This window comes from Ylistrum balloti, unplaced genomic scaffold (genome assembly GCF_031769215.1).
Source record: "Ylistrum balloti isolate Yb309-2 unplaced genomic scaffold, AGI_CSIRO_Ybal_v1 Utg370120, whole genome shotgun sequence".
Taxonomy (NCBI): domain Eukaryota; kingdom Metazoa; phylum Mollusca; class Bivalvia; order Pectinida; family Pectinidae; genus Ylistrum; species Ylistrum balloti.
The window spans coordinates 1,843,460-1,866,161 of NW_026782137.1; the positions used below are offsets into that span (position 1 = coordinate 1,843,460).

Here is a 22,702-nt window from a genome sequence, read left to right on the forward strand (position 1 = left end):
CTTTACTTAATACACAACTGAAGAAGACATTGTGACCGAAATTTATTTTTATGTCCTTAATTCTATATCATATGAGCGTGATGAACCCAAGAGTGCACTATTTATGTATTAAATTAGATCAGTTGATATGTAACTGGAAATGGAATCAAGCATTTACGACCAACAAAAAATGTTTTCGTCTCATGATAAACTTGACCAGTTCACATACATTTACCAAGAACCATTTTTGTCTATTTGATTAAGTGCCTACCGCATTTAAGAAAATGTATTGAATAACTACATGTATATATGAAATAAAGAGAAAGGGTCTGCTTATAAAGTACAATAAGAGAATAGCTTTAAAACAGATTCCATAGTCATTCAACTAAATCATCAACATCTGGCAGAAACTTATGGTGAGTGACAGGATAATAAATATCGATCCATTCGAAAAAATCCACCTGGAAGACAACGTCATATATACCATCCCTCCCTCAGCTTAAATTGTTTGTATCAGTCTTCAAAAAGAGAAATAATTCTCTTTTTCTCTTTCAAAGATCCTGAATCTATGTTTACCTAATGCTTAAAAAATTAGCCTTTCAATTGTTTGTTGTGACGTCACAAAAACATGCGAATTGTCTCATCTTGGATACACGGTTTGGTTGTATAAGTTCATAAAGGTTATCATTCACATATACACAATCTCCATGTGATATCTTCGCGTTGTCTGTGTTATGGTGTCGGTGATCAGAATTTATTGAATAATTCCTGACTGTAACACCAGGACACAAAGCAGTAACATTTAGCTTACGTTAATTGGAAAGGAATCTTAGGGTCAATCTAACGTCCCGCACATAATGGCTGACCTGACCTGGATCAGCGCGCGCGAAAGGGTAAACAAATCACGTCATAAATCACGTGTGATCAGTTAAAGTGGAAGCCAATCTTGTGTATGTAATAGATATTCCAATATCCCAGTATCTGTTTCCCGACAGAGAAACAAAGGCGACTAATAACCATAAAAATCGCTTGCTACTGATGCAAGTAATTTGACACCATTTACAATCACTGAAGAGCACTGGACAATGGACATTCCCATTATTTCTTACCGTAAATGACCATGTTTAGACATATTGTATCTAAGTTATTCATTAATGTATATTGACGTGCGGGATTTTTTCTTCTGATGCCCATTTGATATCGCGTTTTTTACTGACACAGATTTGTGTACCAAGTAAAGATTTTTCTTGGCCAAACACAAATTGCACTATTGCCGGAGGAAACACTTTTCTAAATGGGTCAATAAAAATGGCTTCCTTAAACTGAATCAACGTCGACAAGTTAATGGCTACTGCATAAAGTGCTGAGTCTGGAAAGGGTTTCATCATATTCTATAATCGGCACTGTGATTAGCACACAGAAGAAGGTAAAGTATGGCGTGATTTACCGTTACAAAAGGACGCCGGAGATGGGCCATAATTATCTCTCCTTAACAAACATATGTAACTGATGCTTTTGCTATCGAGAATGTATAACAATTTTATCCTAAATTATAATGCTGAAAAACATTTTATTAAAAAAAGTTATATACATGTATCATGCGACAAGACTATAAGCTTGTTCTTTTTAGACAATCAGTCAATATGAATTCCACAGTTGTGATATTTGGTACGTCGCTAATTAAATCAGACGACAACTCCGATAATCCTACACCACCACCTCCCACCCCTCCCCCAACACACCCCTCCCCTCCTTTTGAACGTAAATGATCAAAGAAGTCGTATGTGTCGTGCAGGCTTTCGTTTAAAACAATATCCGGGCACTTTGTGGTCAAATACAAAGTCCTGTTAGCTATTGCCTGATGTTGTCAGATGCATCATTGTTCTCGATTAGCCCGTTGTCAGGATCATGTGACTGAGTGAAAAGTCAAGCTATATCTTGTCAAGCTGTGCTATTTCGCTTTAAAATATCTGCTCAGTCATCACAGGCAGAACACTGGTCTTTATACGACTGTTCCGAAGATATAAAAAACTCTAATCAATCATGCCTTACACTTGCTCCCGTTCCATCATCCCTAGTCATTATAACAGAACGGCTAACAAACGTTGTTGTTTGTGTCGTTTGTCAAGAATTTTAGCTATTTCTGTCCTTAATTTTTTTTAAATGTCTCCATGGCAACGTAAAAATAACGTCACGGCACTGATTATCACATGTAACAACCTATTTCCCAGGCATTAGTGTTCATGAAATGAAATAAAAACAAACAAAAACGAGCAACAGGTTCAAAAAAAATGCCGCATGTTTTTAAGCATCATCATTGCTACTAAGCCAGCAATAAATGCATTTATTTACTGCCACAGTGTCAGGATTTAAAATTTTCGATTCGTAAGAGGACGGAATTAATTACTTAAGACTTTAAAACAGCATGCCTTCATTACATAATATTTGTATAAAAGCACATTAACTAATCCCAGCAAAAGTAGTTCAAGACACTTAGAAGTCAACGGAAGACTGGAAAAACATAAAACAGCCGCATTCAAGGCCATATATTACCCCTCTACTTAATTGTAACACATCAAAATCAAATTTGTAATGCATTGTGCAATGACAAATTCTATCTGTGTTGTATTTTCCGGAATATCCGTACTGGGTGAAAATCATACGTTAGCGTGAGTGCCTGGGGCAGATTGTGTAAAGCCTAATGACGATGCACTTCGCCGATATGTGCTATATTGTATTGTACAGATATTTCATGGCCTCTCCTACAACCAATGGTTTAGTTTAATACCATTGGCCAAACGTGTGAGAGGTTGACAAAGTGTTGCATTGCATCAAAGTAATAGTCAGTATGATTTTGTCCTGGGTCGATAAATCTACGTATCGACCTCAGTAAAAGGCTATAATCATACGACATTGCATTGCCATGACAATGTATCTTGCGATGTAGCGTTTCCTTTGGGAAATATATGAAAATACTTTATGTAGACAATATTTATAGAGCAATAATAGTGCAGTGTGTAATAAAAGATTAATTATCAAAACACATCTTTGATAACGGCTTACTGTTTGTTTAAACTATGACGTCAATTGTTTTCAATTAAAATGTGATGCCATTCAGAATAAGACTATTTCCAGACGATATCAGAAAATGTCATCATTAAAATGTTAAACACATACTTTATAGGTCTATTTTATTTTAAGACCACATACGTTTGTGAGATGTTACGTTATGTTATGTTGTATATGTGTATAAGTTTATGGGTCCCTGTTCTTATGCAAGGTTTAGCGGTATAAACACATGATTACATATTGGACCATCGCAGAAAGAATGGTGACTCCGAACGCTTACTACTAAACGAATTGTGTCACTTATGTACATGAAAATTGTATAATGGGGTCTTCTAGCCAGGTTTATTTCACCAAAAAGGCTCCAGCAATGTTGTATGCTAAACACAATGTACACGAGCTTTAAAATATTTTTGGCCAACAATTTACGTAGATACATCTCAAACATTCTTATTTCTTTTAGCGAAAAGAATAGTTTCTGTACTTGAAAAAAGTTATAAGCAGTGATTTAGAATAATATCCCGACGGGAGTCATTTTCAATTGTAAATTTTACTAATGACAGGACCGTCCAGTTACAGATTTTCACGAAACCCGACAATGAAGAGCAATGCCTTGTCAAAGTTGTGGCGACTAGCTCCGATTTGCGTGCCGTATGTTATAGCAGTTTACGTGATGAAAAGGAATTGAAATGGGAAGATATGGAGAGAAAATGCATTGGGAAATATAATTCTTGTAGTATAAGTGATGTAGGTGATCGTGGGGGCGAGCACATCGCCTTTGTCGACCGAAGGACGCCGCCACACATCGCTGAACAGAGATGTATTCAACAAAAGAGTAAAAGAAAAATGTCAAGTCAGCATTCATTATATTGAATATCATTCCACACCGATTTCGGAAGAAGTATAGCACACTGTTCAGTACGTGGGCTGAGAGTTACGCCATTACACGTTTTACACAATTACTATATAAGAGTAGGTACTTTTTACTATGAATGTACATACAGTGAAATACTACTTCATTCGTGTCCAATTTCAGTACTCTATAAGTGTTTTACTCCCTGATATATCAAAAACACTGGTTTCCAATGCATGCAAAATGAGCAGATGCTAGAAAAGGAAGGTTGGCACGAAATGCGACATTAACTAATTTGCATACAAATGAGACCTTTTTGATTGAATCAGCTTCCCTGTCCAGTTAAAAACTCACGGAAAAAAACGCAAATTTGTCTGTCTCATTTGGTTAATGGTGTTTGCATAGCAACCTGTTCGTCACCAGTTGATCACGCAAGATTGATGATGAATGACAAACGCACACACCATAGACTCATGATGACAGAATGTCTCCTGAAAAACCTTATGCAACAGTGCAACATTATATCAATAAGTCTTTCTTTCAGAACGAAAAATAACTTTATAAGATCACCAGTAACGATACAATACTGTAACCGCAAAGATTAAAACTCCAACGAATTGTTTCCTTAAAAACGTTCAACTTTTAAAGATTTCAATCTGCGCATGCTCGAACATTGAATCCCAAAGAAATACCAGGGAGAGTTGAGGATCGAGATAATATGGAATGATGTTGATGATGTTGAAAGTGGGTTTCCCAACAGGAATTGAGTGTACAAGACTTTATAGAGAACGTGATGGGTAATAGAGGTTTCTTGTTTTAAATTAGGTTTTATGGTATATATTCGAAAACAATACAAAACAAGCTAATTAACAAAACAGAAAGAAAGAACTAAAAAGAAACAAGCAAATATGTATTGCGCCTCGGAAACCTCATGATCGATAAATATTTTCTATCCAAAAATGTAAGTGAAAAGTGATAATTTGCACCTCATCTAGAAAAAACGTTTTTGACTTTTTCTTACGAAGAAGTTATCAGACAAAAGACATCCACCAGATTATGTCATTGCTTATCAACTCAAAAAAATGCAAATATTAACGAAGACATTTTTTTTTGTAAAATAAGAAACGGCTTGAAAGTTGTCAACATCAAATCGTGTCATAATCTTTTTAGTTTGTATTGGACCTCACTAGCTGTAAAAACTGTTGTACCGAATGATCGAAATTTCACACCTTGTCGCCCCAAGCTTCAACAAAAAACCACAATATGCATAATCAGTCTTAAATTGATCGTAAGTAAGTCTCCGTGCATTGTAATTTAATTGCAGTTGCTGAGGCTTGAAAATGACATCTTAAACGGTTTAGCGATGTGCCTTAGGCAGGCTTTAGTTAAGAACGACAACGCCGACACCTACTGGAGGATTTTTCCTCTAATTAAGTATATATTACATTGCTCTTAAGCACGGAAGGCCTTTTGTCAACGATCTTAAAATTCGTAAACCAATTGAAGGGCTCTATCAATTCTTATCAAGGCTTTTATGTTAAATTCCAGAGATAGGAATTACATTTGTCATTAAACTTTAACCGGAGTACAGACATGTACAATAATTGCAGTATACTATATATTTTACTGTTAGCATGTCCTATCATTAGGTGAAAAATTCATTCTGCAAATTTACACTATTGTATTGTATTCCATTTTTACGTGCACTTAACCAAATAAATGTAACTGCTCAAAATACCGTTTCTAAAGTAAAACCCAAATGATGCCCTGACAAAACACTTCAAATATACAGAAAATAGCCTGAGTGCTCTCGTGCAGTAAGGTGATACAAATTTTCTGAAAATAGAACCACCAAGAAAATGATTAATTGACAAAAATGCATGTGTTTTGAAATAAAAATTTACTTTTTCACTTTGGCTGATGCCGTTATAGCTATGATATCGACTTAATCTTCTCTCAATGACGTTGTTGGTGAGAGAGATTGCGAGGGTCGAAAAACATCGCGCTGTGTGGTAAATTACCCTCTGTACCATATCAGTAAATATGATAAACGTTGACATGGAGTGTATTATTAGATATAATATTCAGGACAGATAATGCTTCATTATTCCATCAATGCAATTAAGATATCGCATATTTGTATTTCATGTTTGCAATTATTTTCAAGGACTTCATTAAGAAACATCATTTGCTTTTCTTTTTGAACATTAAATCAAATGATAATTTTAATGTCTTAATAAGAATGAAAAATGTGTTGATGTTAAATAGGTTAAAAGCTCTTAAGTCAAAAACAACTAAAAGATAGGAAACAAAAAAACGACTTGTTTACTGACATCATTCATTTGACCTTGAGCATGACGAGATCTAGATGTGTTCTTTAAAAAGAAATTTTGTTGTATTTGTCTATAAGCTTTCACTTTATTTCAAATTGACGTGAGCACTGCAAATCATAAAGAGAACCATTATTCTACAGACTACCAGATAAACAGGCGTTTAGAGAATAACTTACAGTTCCATATTGGAAACAAGTTGACCAGGAAATTCGAACTGAGCAAGGTATCGAGCAAAGAAATCTAAACTGGAACAAAGTGTCGAACTAATGGATCGAGTTACATGCAGAAATGATTTGACCAGGAGGTCGGATTGATGGAACGAGATCTGAATAATTTGACCAGAATGTTGGACTACTTGGACGATATCGGAATAATTTGACAAAGATGTCGGATTAATGTCGACATAATTTGCCAAGGTTGTCGGACTATTGGAATGACAGAGGAACAAACTGACCTGAATATCGAATTGATGGGTCGAAATCGGAACGATTTGACCGGGATCTCGGACTAATGGGTCGAATTCGTGAAATGAGTCTTCGGAAATTATGAAGGATCATTATCAGTTATGAACGAAGTGTAATAATCGGGTTTTGACACCTATTCCTCTAGGACGACTGAAACAAAGTTAGCTATCATAAATATACACAATCTTAGCAATTATACAACTGGTGATATGCTTTGTTTACTCTTGGCTTCCATCTTTCATGTTGAAGAAGTAACTAGAGGTAGTAAGACTATAATTACATTTAGTTATTACCCGTGTCCTTGATCTACATAACGTTAGAATGCCTTGTTTATCTAAACCCCCATCAAAACCATGATAGAAGCATTAAACAAGCTCCAAGACCCTCAAAGCATCGACTAGGAGTGACCCTACTATGATTATCTTTTGATGGGGTGTATACGAGTTTCTAATAACCTGTACAAATTGTTATTATCTAGCAGGAAATGTTGTCATATTTTGACATCCGATCTTAGGAAGGAATATTTCAAGTGCTTAACCATGCTTACATAATTGTGAAGAAGCAGGGCAGTAAAGATTTCGTCTAACAACTGTTGTTTTGAAATAAAATGTTACAAAATGGTTGAAAGCATGCCATTACAACCGATTGCGTTTACCACAAGCGTTACTGGCAATGCTTCTTTAAGTGTAGTATATGTAAATCTTTAAAAAAACATTTGAAGTTACATTCCCTATTGATATGGCGATAGCAATACGCAAAATAGATTTCCCGTCACGAAAAATGAATTCAAAATTGTATTTGAAATTTTCAGTTTTCAAGGTTACAATCACATGCGAATGCGCTTGGAAAGTATTTAATATAACCTTTATCACCAACGGTACTGAGAAAGCATTTACTGAATAGAGCTATAGTTTCGGGCATTTTGATTTCTGCATGAACGAGAGAAGTTACAAAAGAAATACAAAGTACAATGTGATGTTACATAGACGTTAACTAAGAAATGAGGGATTAGTTAACCATATACTAAGTAGAGGGATTAGTTAACCATGTACTAAGTAGAGGGAAATGAGTTAATTTTGACCTTGACCCATATTAACTGACAATCGTAAAGCTTCCGAAATTTGGTAGTTTCAATAGCCCACTGATGTAATAATATCAACATGGTATAGTCATGTTCTTTAATACAATGCAATGGATGACCGCAATGAGCATTATCGTAATATAGCCCATTTAGCCTTGACCTTGCAGGAGAGCTGTTAGTTGGTCTTGAATTTACAGGAGATGTGTAAGTTAGCCTTGACCTTGCAGGAGAGCTGTTAGTTAGTCTTGAATTTACAGGAGATGTGTTAGTTAGCCTTGACCTTGCAGGAGAGCTGTTAGTTAGTCTTGAATTTACAGGAGATGTGTTAGTTAGCCTTGACCTTGCAGGAGAGCTGTTAGTTAGTCTTGAATTTACAGGAGATGTGTTAGTTAGCCTTGACCTTGCAGGAGAGCTGTTAGTTAGTCTTGAATTTACAGGAGATGTGTTAGTTAGCCTTGACCTTGCAGGAGAGCTGTTAGTTAGTCTTGAATTTACAGGAGATGTGTTAGTTAGCCTTGACCTTGCAGGAGAGCTGTTAGTTAGTCTTGAATTTACAGGAGATGTGTTAGTTAGCCTTGACCTTGCAGGAGAGCTGTTAGTTAGTCTTGAATTTACAGGAGATGTGTTAGTTAGCCTTGACCTTGCAGGAGAGCTGTTAGTTAGTCTTGAATTTACAGGAGATGTGTTAGTTAGCCTTGACCTTGCAGGATAGGCATTAGGTAGCCTTAAATTTACAGGAGATGTGTTAGTTAGCCTTGACCTTATAGGACAGGTGTTAATTAACCTGGCCGTATAAGTGAGGTATTATTCATCTTTGATTTTCGAGGAGTAAAGCTTGAATTTAGATAAGAGGTGTCAGTTTAAATGACCTTACAGGACAGATGAAAGGCAACTTGACCTTTAAGGACATGTTTACTAACCTTGACATGGGAGGACAGGTGTTAGTTAACTTACAAGTTAGGTGTCAGCTAATATTGACCTTAGAGAAAAGATGTTAGTTAACAGTCAACTTTAACTTAGAAAAGAGTTAGCTAACCTTTACCTTAGAGAAGAAATGTACATTGTAAGTTAACCTTGACCTTAGAGGAGAAGAGTTAGTTTACCTAAAGCTTAGAGAAGATATATCATTTAACCTAGACGAGTCCTAGAATGACGAAACAGTTGTGTGATGTATTTTAAATAATTGTTTGGCTCGAAATTTGTATTTGAAGGTGTTTTTACTTTGTCTTTTGTAAAATCTTGACCTAGTGGTGAGATATTACCTTGTCCTTAACGGAAATGTGTCACTTAAGCTTGATCTTAACGAAGAGACGTAAGATAACCTTGACCTTAGGGAAGAGGTATTAGTTAACAGTGACTTAGAGGCGCGATGTAAGTAAATTTTAACCTTAGAACACAAGTGTTAGTTAACATTGACTCTAGAAGAGACAATTTCATTACCCTTGGAAAAGAGAGGTAAGTTAAACATAACATTAGAGGAGGGGAGCATGTTGACCTTGACCTCGGCTAGTTATGAGAACAAGGAATACGACAACGGAACCGAAAGCCAAACTAACACGCATCAAACACGTCAAGCTTCGTATCGCACAAAGAAATAGAATGATTTCTCAATAACATCATTATCACGGCCGTAAAACTTCCTCATAATTCTTATCAACCTGCATCTTTGGAAACCCTGTGTTACGAGTTTATCCGTCCGTAGACAAATTCTTGCAAAATCGTGATAATGGGAACAGGCCTTAGAATATCAAATCAACTTGATATGAACCCGGTAAATACCGTCGTTTGGGGATGCTGGAATGGTGTTATCCAGAAATAGAACATTCACAATAGAGAAATAGAAATCATCACGCTTATCATACAGTTTGGTGGAAAGCTGACAATGTTGGGTTTTTTTTAAGCAAAAGATTAAGATGAACGGCTGATGAATAAGAGTCCGTTGTGTCTTTGATTTCCAATTCTGGTAGGTATATACGATGGACGGTGTCAATAAATTTCTTGTTATTTAAAGACAAGACGTCAACATTATACCTGAAAGTGAAATTAAACACTTTGCATGGTCTTTGTAACAGGACGTTTAAGTTTAATTTCAGTATGTTTACCATGCGAGCGTTTTTAGCGACGGCTTCCCACTCAAAGTACAAATTAAATCTAAGCAAGTAGCCTGAAGTCGATATCTAGGGTAATTACAGTCCACACAAACACACTACCGGCATGTTGTTTGCGATCTTGAAGACAACGATACATGTCTATTAGGCACAGAGATCGATAGCAATAACAGTGGATCGGACACAATATCGTATATCCACAAGGCAAAAGTAGACGATAATTAGTAGTTCTGTGGTTCTAAGACCTGGCTTATCAAATAAGGAGAGCCACGTTAAGAAGATGCTTCGGATATTAATTTCGTTTTGGAGTAAGTACCATTTTACGAGCAAGTATATCCGATGAAATACGACTACGCAATCAGATTATATACCTCATAAGTATATTACTTACCAAAAGAAAAATGGGCGTGACGGAGAATGATTTTTAACACAAGCTGTAAGTGTTGGAGTCATGTGATCACAAACCTGTTAATTGATACCTCGCGTGCGTGTCTAATGAGTCGAGGGGCAGACTCATTGAGCTGTAGCAAAAAATCAATCAATTAAAAATATTCCACAAACTATCACAGCGAAACCGCAGAACATATGGCAAAAACAATATATCGTGTGAAAAATTCTTTGTCTTTCAACTAATCTTGACAAACAGATGCTAGTAAAACACGAGTACACATGCATTATGACTGACCGTCAACATACATGCGATATGTATGCACGTGATAAGTTGGCTTTACGTAAAATGACGCAAATCTAGCGGAAATACATTACACTTTTCTTGTGTAAGTTACTATTAAGATGAAAACACAAATGCATTGCGAGTTGTTAAACAACGGTCGAGTATACATATAGCCCGGATGTGCTCTCACAAGATAAGACGTGATCTACTTCGCTCGGAACACACAAAATGCATGTTTATATATCTGAACCGAGGCGAATTACGACATGTGTATTACGGTTTCCGGCACACGCTGTGTGTACCCATTGATTTTCGTAACGGAATTCCAACGGGGTCGTACCTTCATATATGAAACACGACATGTCGCATATCCCTTTCCCGAGTTATTTTGGGATGCCTAAGGAATGAAGCGTCCTCTACAATTATTTACCTTGTACAATCGTCATCTTTAGCCACAGTGTTATAAATATTTGACTCATAGTGTTAAAGTTACAGCTAGCAATTCAGATCATTACGGAGATATATAGTCCGAGACACCGTTGTAGGTGGAATCCATACGCGTTGCTTTTTTAATGTATCCGCGTTCAAAACATTTTTTACGTGAACAATCTTATAAAGGTAATCAGATGACAATTCTGTATCATTATACTTAAACACCAGATGGTATGAGATCGGACGTGAATAGGCTTGAGGTCACCTGCAAGGCCATATTAGTTTTCCACGAGTAATATAATTTTCCATAATTACGTTCTTTGAGCGTTTCCACCTGGCATTACTAATATGAGGTCTTATAACATAGTTCTTACTATGGCTGTCGTGCATTTTGTTTATGGCCCACAGGGTCATTTTGAGCCAATGTTAAACACTAGGTGACTACCCGTCACGTGAAATCTGAGGGATTTAGTTCTATTACTGCTCTAAGGTTTAACCATCTCAGCACAGATTCACGAAAAACAAATTAAAGATCGAACCGCACATCTCGGATCTTCAGCGGAGGTTGCTTTCATAGTTCTATAAATGTATTTTCCTCTGACGATGTTGATAAAGGAATTTACATCGGGGGAGGGGTTCATGCGAATTCACGAAACCTATACATACAGGATAATTTGTGATTATTTGCGAATAAGGCGTTCGTCATTTCTACTGCACTTGATAGTCGACAGAAAATCATCGGTAAAATTATTCTGCAAACAAAAAAATAAAATTTTGGAAAACGATTAAATTCAAGTGATGATAAATATGATATGTCATTCTCTGCAACGATTTCACGACATTTGTCTATACTTAAACTCTGGATATATATTGGTTTTAGTAAAGAAGAGCGCCGAGGTGTATTATCAAAACGTAACAACCTTAACCAAAATGACAGTATTACCATTGCGCGCGTGATGTTGGTTCAGAGGAATCGATATACCAAGACAACGATATAACAAATAAAAAGCATGCAATTTACTAAATGTTATTTTTTCAAAGAGATAGACTGTTAGGGCACACGTATACCACTTCTAACAGAATTGTACCGATGGAGTCCTTCCAACGTACGATGGCTAAATCCATTTCTAATGCAAATATCGCCATGACGATGCCATTTACGCTCATGCGTTTTAACGCTTCGGCAGAAGTGTTCCAAATTAGAGTTCCTTTAGCGTTTTACAAGAAAATCGAAACCTCGGTGCTTAAATTACTAGTATCAGTGCACTCATTTTGGTGTCTCCGTCACAAACGCGTTCTCAACGTTATATTATCATTTTTCCTTTTCATGGTTCGGTTTCTTTGAATTGTCTCCGTTATTTGTATGTTTACGTATTTGCACTACACTAAAATAAAATATATTTTTATTAAAAACGTGTATCAAACGAAAATATTTCACTTGTATCGTTCCTATTAGGAATATGTGGCAAAATTGCATATGGGTCATGGTAAGATGATAGTATTTCTAGCTAATTGCCACCCATCAAAGACTGGTTGAATTCAGTTGAATTGCACGTATTTAAGTTAAATCTGTCTTAATTATACCTTCATACCATCTTACCTACTAAATCAATGTTGTAATTATGCTTCCGTGTCACGGAACATCTATGGAATTTGTTTCGAAATTCGTTATACATTTCAACCAATCAAAATACCGCTTAGTTGAAAGTTCTATTTGTAGATATAAGTAGGATAACGAACAATAGCGTTCAATTTAGTCACGTGTTGTCATAAAAATTGGGGTACGATATACCAGTAAATGTAGGCCAATGTACACTATCCACGCTAACGCAATGGATGCTGTTACCAAAAATAACAGTCAAGCTTAACGATTTATGAAGACACATTGATTTACAATTCTTTAACATGTAATTCGAAATTTTAAAAAAGAAATTAGAGAATATGCGAATATCAACTTAAAAGTAAAGCAATATGGTTAAAAGAACTAAAGTTATAAAGTTTTATCTTTCAAAAGCATATTTTATTTAAGTTGACAATACTTGTTGCTGAGGCGATTACTGATGTGTTAATAATATCCTAAGGGACTCGATTATATCTCTTTCGGAGTAATTAAAAATACAGAAGAGTTCCACAACAGTGAATCGCTACATGGAGTCTCCTTAATTGTAAGCAAACTGGTATATCTTCGTGTCTAAATGTCCTGTGCAGACTTTAAGTCTGTCTCTAACTGAGGATTACATATGTATGATACCTACATTATACATAGTATAACTTATAAGTATCTGGTATTACAGAATTACAGAAGGATAAAACAGTTGTGATGTAAACTCAATTTACTGGTTTTGTATATCACTCCTTTGCACTTATCGACCTTTTAGGTCACCAGCGTAAAACAGACTCAAAAAAGAATTTGGAATAGGTTAGAGGATAGAGAAATGGTTTGTACATTCGGAGCAACCAGACCCCAAACAATATAAATATATATATATAAAAAAAACTCAGCTATATTAATAAGAAAGAATGGGACTGCTAAGTTCGGATGACTTACCATATATGGCGCTTAGCTTAAACAAATATTCAACAATGTCCATTAATTCCCTGCTTGTGCCTACTACTTAGTAGCGGTTATACTCCTCCACCCACTCCCCGCATTTATTTGCTATAATGTCGTAAAATTTGAACTGCCATGACATGAAGCAGGTTTCTCTAACTTAATATTGAAATGTATCCGGGCCATTTCTGAAGTACAGTGATAGAGATATACTTGTACAATAAAATATAAGTAAATTGTGCATATATCTGTTATCTTTTGATTTAATATTAGATAAAGGTTTACCGTTCTTTCATCTCAAGAATTTAGATGTATGATAAAACACCCCTCTATTATTTATTTATATTTGTTCCAGAACTTTTTGTTTTCTCCTCGTTAATTATTGGACATGAATTTATAAATGGTACATTTTTTTTTACTTTTTCCGAGTGTCTGCATTTGATGTAGAAAACATTAGACGCTGTTAGATCAGTCTCTTTTTTACAGAGAAATACAATGATGCTAATGTCAAAAGTTGCTGGAGCATTCCTCTTTAAACCAAAGCTGTATCAGCTAAATATGTACTGTGTACCTGCAAAAGTATACAGAGCAAATTTTCGTTAATTGTGAGAGACAGGAAATGTCAAACGTTGGTTGAGCAATCCATCTTATTACCGAAATGTAGTAAGGTAGGTTAAATAGGTTAATGGGGCGTTCCTTCTTAATTACATATATAGAACGTTACTCGAGACAATTTTCGCAACAATAAAAGTCTGCTGTACTTCTTAATAACTAGACACAGACAATGTATACGCTTACAGAACCTCGATTTCTGACAGGAAAATCACGGATAAATTCCTTATCGACGACCAGTAATAGATTTAAGTGTGCCTACATGGTCACCTTCATCAGACAAATCACCAGTGTGGAGCGCACAAGCTTTGACTTACATGTACTGAGTGTAAAAGATAGTAAGGAATCAACATACCTTTTCAACTGAATTTTAATCCTACATACATTAAAGTAGAAAATAATGTGTCGAGATGGTAAAAAGATCATAGAAAATAGTGCACAAGATGGTATGAACAATGAATTGTAGTCGTTTCGGCTGCGCTTTGTTTAAATTTTGGTGACAGATGTGTAACATAAATCAATATACAGAATATACAATTAATGAGCTGTTCGGCTGAGTGAAAAATCAAATCCGATGGTTAATAATAATTCGCAATATATACGGACCATTCCTCTTTAATACTCACATACCTATTTACATACGTTACCCCAGCGATCTTGAAACCTTCCCAGCTGATTTGTATTATAACTTTCTAGCTGAATACAATTTAATACTTTTGCGATCGATGACGTCTTAAATTCAACGGTTTCCTTCTCCTTTGAAAATTCAATAGACATTATAGATTTGTGATGTCTGGACGACAAACCAGGAACACCACGTCATTGAAAGTCACATGTTATGACTACTACAGAGACGAAGCGGGCTTTTTATTATCGTTTTAGTGTAGTCAACTTTTAGCCGACATGTTTCATGAGTATTTGCATACATAATTTATGTATAATGTTGTCAGAAAATAGACCAGTTTTTAGGAAAATGCATAATCAAGTAAACCAGTTGATTCTACCCTGACTGGATGTAAGAGTACAAAGGACCTCAATCACATATTGCACAAGGGTGGTGGAATCCAAAAGTACAGCCTAACATTTTCTCCTATCTACGAATTTAACTTTTTAATGGATGGCATTCATCACGCTATGAACGATACTCAATCTTCGTCATTTTGAATCTTCACCTCCTGCCTCACAAAACGAAACATTCCACTGAGAAGCAAGTACATAGATAACGTTACACTTTCTATCTATACCATCACAGCGACATGAATAACAAATGATATATATTTCTATGTGATTTTAAGTACATTTGACTTTCATTCCTAGCCGTACTGATATAAAAATATGTTAAATACATTTAATTGCATTTTTTGAAGATATGATATATTATTCTAATTAGATAGTATTATATGAAAAGTCTGAAAACAAAAGCAATGAATAGATAAAACTTGCTTACGGGACCTGTTTTACAGTCAAGGCAACTTTACATATCTTTGTAGCCAATGATCTGAGTCCAAATCACATCAACCGTGAAGTTGTTTTCCCGAACAAATACACAGGTGTTTGACTTAAAATAATATTATGAGACATACATGTATAATATAAAGCGATCAAACCGTATATTACATTTGTAATTAACTTTCATCGATAGACAGAATTTTTAACAAACAAAGACATTAAATATTTAAAGATCCGTGTCTGCTGTTAACAGCTGATGTGGTATCGTGACACCTTGAGTTTAAAACTGTATAATGTTTTGGTTTATCATAGTATTATTACCTCACATTGAGAACTAGTTTATTATTGGTTTCATTTTCTTTATAATATTATTATTATTTATTTGAATTTCAGTTCTGATATGTATATATGACACTACTGCAATCAACATAAATCCAAATTACGTTGAGTTAGAAAATGGACAGACAGACAGACAGACAGACAGACAGACAGACAGACAGTGTATCACCTGCTTCGCTTGCGTGGAAAAGGAGCAGATGTATGACCTACATATAAACAAAGTATCTTAAACATACAAAGTACGTGATATACATATCTCTCTCTCTCTCTCTCTCTCTCTCTCTCTCTCTCTCTCTCTCTCTCTCTCTCTCTCTCTCTCTCTCTCTAAAATTGCTTAATTGTTTGCTATCATATCATACTGCCATCTTGTAAATATAATGTGTGTATATCAATATGTTTGGAAACGACTTTATATAAGTCGTGAAACTTGTGCCAAATCCTATTGCTACTGATGTGCCATAGGATATGTTTAAATCAAGACAGACAGACAGACAGATGACTAGTAACTAAACTTCCAAAAGACTTTGGTATGTCTCGGCACAGGGGATCGAACCCAAGGCATTCCATTCGCAGAGGCATAAGCTCAACAGGTCAAAAGTAAGACAGTGATCCCAAAGTTAGTCTCCTCATGCAATTGGGTTTGCAAGTACGATTTCACGTCTTACATGAATGGACACATGGCTACTCATGCAATTGGGTTTGCAAGTACGATTTCACGTCTTACATGAATGGACACATGGCAAAGGGAACAAATTCTAATTTGCATCAAAAGGTTGAAAGACAAGATAATAATAGCCTTTGCTTAATAATTAATTACTTGAAATGGTTCATACCAGAGTATAGGAAAAGGTCATAAATGACCCAAACAGGATTTAAAAAAAAAAATACAACACCATAACAGATACAAATGCCCATATGACGTAATCAGGAGTCAGCGATTCTCACTAAGTAGATTTACACATATATATACGAAAAAAAGTCACGTGATTACCACGTATGTATCATCCCCCAGACATCGTTTTATCTCCATCAGCTCGGACAGAAATGATCAGAAATATCGAACCTTAACCCTCTTTTATATCGATTTCACATACGATATGTTGGAAGCACGCGTACCACACATATACCTGTCAACATAAAATGCGGACTCTATATATATATATCATTACAATCAGTCTCGTGAGCACGAGCTTCGTCTGGTATTTGAACTCATGACGACCGCGGCCACCTTACAGTAGTAAATCAATTCCTAATATAGTAATCTGTGTTTACATATTTATACTGTCTTTCCGTATCCTTCGGAAATATATATATATTATTTTTATTTTGCTTTGGATCCCGTAGGACCATCGGTGGAGCGGGTTGAGAGTTTTCGGGATGTAAATACGTCGCACGCTAGCGTATGGACATTCCCGTTCAAAGCACTACTGACCGATCTCTAGAATAGCCAAGTACACTCGTTCAATCTATGTTAAGCTTGAAGATCGTATTGGAATAAAACCGAATAAGCCAAGACCATCAAATGTGGAGATCAATATCGACTCTGAAAAAAAACACAAGGTTTTTTGTTAGACTCAATTTCCGCCAATAGCTTTTAACGACTCTAGCAAGACAAATCCATACGAATTCTATAGCAGCATGGGTACACCTTATATGCCTGTTACAGACATCAGCCATCTCGTGATAAGTATCAACGAATCCGAGAACATAACATGATAATCTCTTTGCCGGCCATTGGATAAGAACAAATGCAGCAGTGATATAGGATAGATATTGACCATCGTTGACGACGGTTTGGTTTTTTTTATTAAGAACTAGATGCTTATATATCCTTGGTAGATCTACTAACATGTCTCTTTACATATGTAAGTGCAATCGTTACAATACTTATGACGTAAAAATTAAATGTTGTCATCAAACCAACTGCTACCGTATTCTTTCGTTAAGAAGCAAAGTTGTTTTTTACAAAGACCTAGCTGATCGAATTTTGAGATAAAACTCTAGGCCTTCACACAGTAATATAAGTATCTATAATATCCATAAGAAATCTGAAGTCACCTTGTAAACCATTGAAATTTCCCAATAAAGCATGGTCATTTCTATTGCTCTTTTGTATTATCAATCCATCATGCATTCACTTGAGTAAATATTCCTCCCTTCCTTCCTTCCTTCCTTCCTTCCTTCCTTCCTCCCTCCCTCCTTTCTTCCCTCCTCCCTTCCTTTCTTCCTTCCCTCCTTTCTTCCCTCCTCCCTTCCTTCCCTTCCTTCCTTCCTTCCCTTCTTTCTTCCCTCCTTCCTTCCTTCATTCATTCGTTCATTCATTCATAAGGTCAAGAATACCTTATTGTTCTATGTGTTTAGTAGATGCGGAAAGGAATACACATTAAAATATAGACAATAACGGACAATTCTTAACTGAACAATTACAAGAGGGCCATGGCAATTAACGGTCATCTGACAATCCATGAAAGGATGGACAGTCCAAAGGATTTGCAGATGATGGCCAGACATATCTGATGAATTTCCAAGAAGAGATTTCAGACCAAATTGGTTTAAATCCATTAAAGCATTAACGAAGAGTAGTGTTTTGAAGCAAAATCATTGACTAACTTTCCCATTTGGGACCCTACTCCCATGTCCCTAGGGGTCAAATCAACTTTCTGAATTCAAGAAATGATAACCTGCCTGCAACAATGCTTCATATCAAATTTTGTTAAAATCTGCCTTGGCAGTAAGAAGGAGAAGTGTTTTGAAGAAAAAATATTGACTAACTTCCTCATTTGGGGCCCCGCCCCAAAGTCCCGAAGGGTCAAATCAAATTTTTGAATTTAAGAATTATTTACCAACCGGTACTGATGCTACAGACAAAATTTGAATAAAATCAATTTAAGCATTAAGGAAGAGTAGGATTTTGAAGCAAAGCATTGTCTAACTATCCTTTTCGGGCCCTTCCCGAGGCCCATAGGGGTCAGATCAAATTTTTGAATTTACGAAATGATCCCCAACCCCGAATGATATTTCAGATAAAATTTGATTGAAATCCACCATGGCGTAATGAGAGTAGTGTTTTGAAGGAAAAACTGACGACAAAAGACAATGCACGATAACACATCTCATACCAAATCAATCACCAGAAAAGGAACCGACAGAAATAAATTGAAAGAAAGAAACATGGGAAACGCCAAGACTGTCGGGTAGGTCGCTAAGAATTGTGGTATATCGTCTGTGAACATCGTCAGGTCATCGTCGAAACATCGGCAACAAATTCAGCAGTGACAGGGGACAGTGGAAAGTTTTGAGTACGCTGAACTTTCCTGCCATTGCGGACTCCGGTGACCCGATAGGGTACCGTATTGGTGCGAGTGAGATACCGTGCATATAGTGCTGCCGACTTACAATTTGTCTTTGTAAACCTTCCTCTTTCGTAAATTCTTTCAATGCCAAACTCCGCTGTCATTATCAATTTTTGCTAATCTTTCTCGTCAACTGTCCTCAAATCATACAAACCTCCCTCGTAAACCGTCCTCAGTCATACAAATCTCCATCGTAGACCGTCCTCAATCATACAAACCTCCATCGTAAACCGTCCTAAATCATACAAACCGTACACATAAACTGTCCTCAGTCGTCCAAATTTCTTGGTCAACTGTCCTCAATTACACAAACCGTGCTCCTCAACCGCCCCAAGTCGTACAAACTCTCTTCGTCATCTGTCCTCAATCATACTACCCGTGCTCCTCAACTGTCCTAAGTCATACCACCCGTACCCCTCAACTGTCCTCAGTCGTCCAAATTTCTTCGTCCACTGTCCTCAATCATACAAACCTCCCTCGTAAACCGTCCTCAATTATACAACCCGTACTCCTCAACTGTCCTCAGTCGTACAAAAATTCTTCGTCAACTGTCCTAAGTCATACACACCGTCGTCTTTAATTTCCCTGAGTCCTATAAAACTTCCATATAAATGTTGAGCCATTTGCTAAGTCATGCCTTATTGTAAATGAAAGCAATCGGCATAACCGTATTTTTCTGTTTATATCGAATTATCACGTCTCATTATGCAACATGGCAACACACAACACTAATCCAGATATTGTTATCCATACCAATTGTCGGCCTCATGATCTGTCAGTAACTATGAAATGTAAGTATTTGTTAAAGGATGAGAAGAAATAATGGCCAGATACGTGATATACGCAGAAAATTGGTATTGATTTTTGATTAAGATACATTGCGAATGAAGTAATGCAAATAACTGATAATATCTGGCTAGACGTTACACCCATGACGATAAATAACCATAACTTGTATATAATGTAAGGTAATGTGTTATTATCAGCTCGGTTCTGACCAGACACCTAATACCGTACACTAAACCGAACGACTCGTCAAAGTTCTAAGATAAACCAAAGGTATACACGTCGCGTCATAAGATCCCTTCTTTGCTGATGCGCAGCGTTGGGAGTTTCCTGTTAGATAATAGTTTCCTGTAAATAATATATCTTTTTCTTGTTCAGAGCTTAGAGACAAACATTGAATTTATGTCGAAGTTAACTTTTGTGATATCATAAAACTTATTTTATTGATTTGAAATAAGAAATAATCCGCATCTTTGTAATATTAGTAAATCCAGAATTTATAAGCTTTCAGACTAATGTCTCATTTTTGTTTATTCAAGCATAATCTATTGCTTCAACGAAACAAAAGGATATGAAAAAAAGTTACAAGTTAAAACAATTTATAGAAGTGCTCTCCTCTACTAATATGTAACAATTCTACTGATAGATTGTTTGTTTTCCTGAGCAGATTGTCCCGTCGAAAGCCATTGTCATTTTGAGGCGGGGTCTCCTTGAAGTAGCTGGCTAATACTTAAATGAACAACATGCAAGAGACTCGTCGCATGCCTTTCAGATCAATTACGACAGAGTGTCATGCACAGAAAAAACTCACCGCTACGGTTCGGGATCGTCGCGGCCGCTTTTACAGTACTATGCAGATACTGTTTCGATAAAGATAACGGTCGAGAAAGTTTTATGAGATGAAAGTATCCAAGAAAAAAAGCGTTAATGGTTTCATATTTGCCATATTGTAAATACTAAAAGAAAACAAAATTCATTTCAGTTGGCCTTTTGGCGTAGAAGTACACGTATTTGTCTTAGCGCAGAATGCGAATAGGTGCACTGGATCTATTCCTTTGTTTGATTAAAGCATTACGTACGTTAATGTACTCTGTAAAGTGATAAGACGAGTTTATCGACTACTTTGTTCTAAATAAGTACACGTAGATGAAGAGAATTCCATTAATTGCAAAACATGAAACCGGAAGCTGAAGTGGACCATGGGTTGAAATAGATTTGTTGAAGGGAGGCGTGTATAGTGAGTTAGTGCCTTTATCACCACCTTATACTATTAGTGCAAGACGAGATTATCGACTTAAGAAAATACATTTTAGGAAAGTTCGCTGATAAAAAAGGACGTTTATTCTTCTGTGGAAATCGTGTAACTTGTAGATCTGTACAGATGCCCGTTCATTTCCTAAATAGGATTTTTATATTCCAGAATTTTCCTAAATCCAACATCCGATAAACCTAATCCATGTCTGGCTCCAGATGATCCGGTAGTTCGGTCTGATGTGTTATACTTGAACTGCACGTGACTTTAGTTTAGGTGCACATTAAGTTATTTAAATTTCGTGCATTGCATGTCTACAACAATCTTAAATTTGCACACGCGGCTTTTGTGCGTGAGTAGGCTCTGTATCATCTATATCGACTGTAAATGCCATTTGAAGGCAGTATAATATCATAATATCAATCTGCATGCAGTACTTCCATTTCACATTACACACTTGTAGCACACATGGAGTGAACATACTGTAAAATCATATCTTTTCGTGGGACTTAATTTTCGTGATTTTTCAAAACATACGAGTTCGTGGATTACCCATGAAATTAACGGAAATAAATCGCCCACGAAAATTAAGGATTTTACAGCAAGATGTATTACACATAAAACTTTATTTTCAAAAATGCGTAAAGTGTAAACGTGCATGATACAGGAAATATATACCAAATATTAGATAAGTATATAATGCACTTACCAAGCAAGTCAGCGATAGCTAGGTTGACGAGGAAGAAATTTGCTATGTTCCTTCTGAATCTCTTGTTAATGCACACCATGACCAAAACAAGCGTGTTCCCTATCAGAGCCAGAAAGAACACGGGGATATAGATACATAGTAGAGCGATCTTCTCGGGTTTGTGGTATTCGAACAGAGTATCCTCGAACTCACTGATGAAATAGGATCCGTTCAGGTCCATAAACGGCAGGGAGAAATTAGAGTTGTAGTAATCGTTCGACCAATTCATGATGGATTGAAAATTTCAAAGAAAATAAATCCCACAAAAATTACATGCAAATAGCACAAATATGTATTCAACAATAAAGTGTTGAAAAAGTTCACACGCGAAAAAATAAAGATATGCAAGGAAAAGGGAAAAATCTCCAAAAATCTGAGCACGCGGATATTAAAGTTGTTTTTGTAATGGGGTAACTTTCAAACTCAGTCACCGGCTTGACTTACATTACTATAATATCAAACCATATTTTTAAACTTCATGTAGAAACGATTTCCAGAAATATCTCCACCAGATTCACCATAATCATGCGTTACCGAATACTAGAGTGTAAATATTTCCTGGTGGATAATCGCAAAAATTGGAATTTGTTAACTTTAAAAGTAACCACTCAATTAATAAGAGT

At 36.1% G+C, this 22,702-nt stretch overlaps 1 protein-coding gene across 1 annotated transcript in view; it reads right to left on the reverse strand.

The window, feature by feature from the left end:
* Window positions 1-22,308, reverse strand: part of LOC132550330 (QRFP-like peptide receptor) — an 89,386-nt gene extending 67,078 nt beyond the window's left edge. Inside the window, exon 1 of the mRNA XM_060214375.1 lies at window positions 22,041-22,308. Within this exon, the coding sequence (XP_060070358.1) occupies window positions 22,041-22,308 (268 nt within the window). The remainder of the gene's footprint in view (window positions 1-22,040) is intronic.
* Window positions 22,309-22,702: the final 394 nt, after the last annotated feature.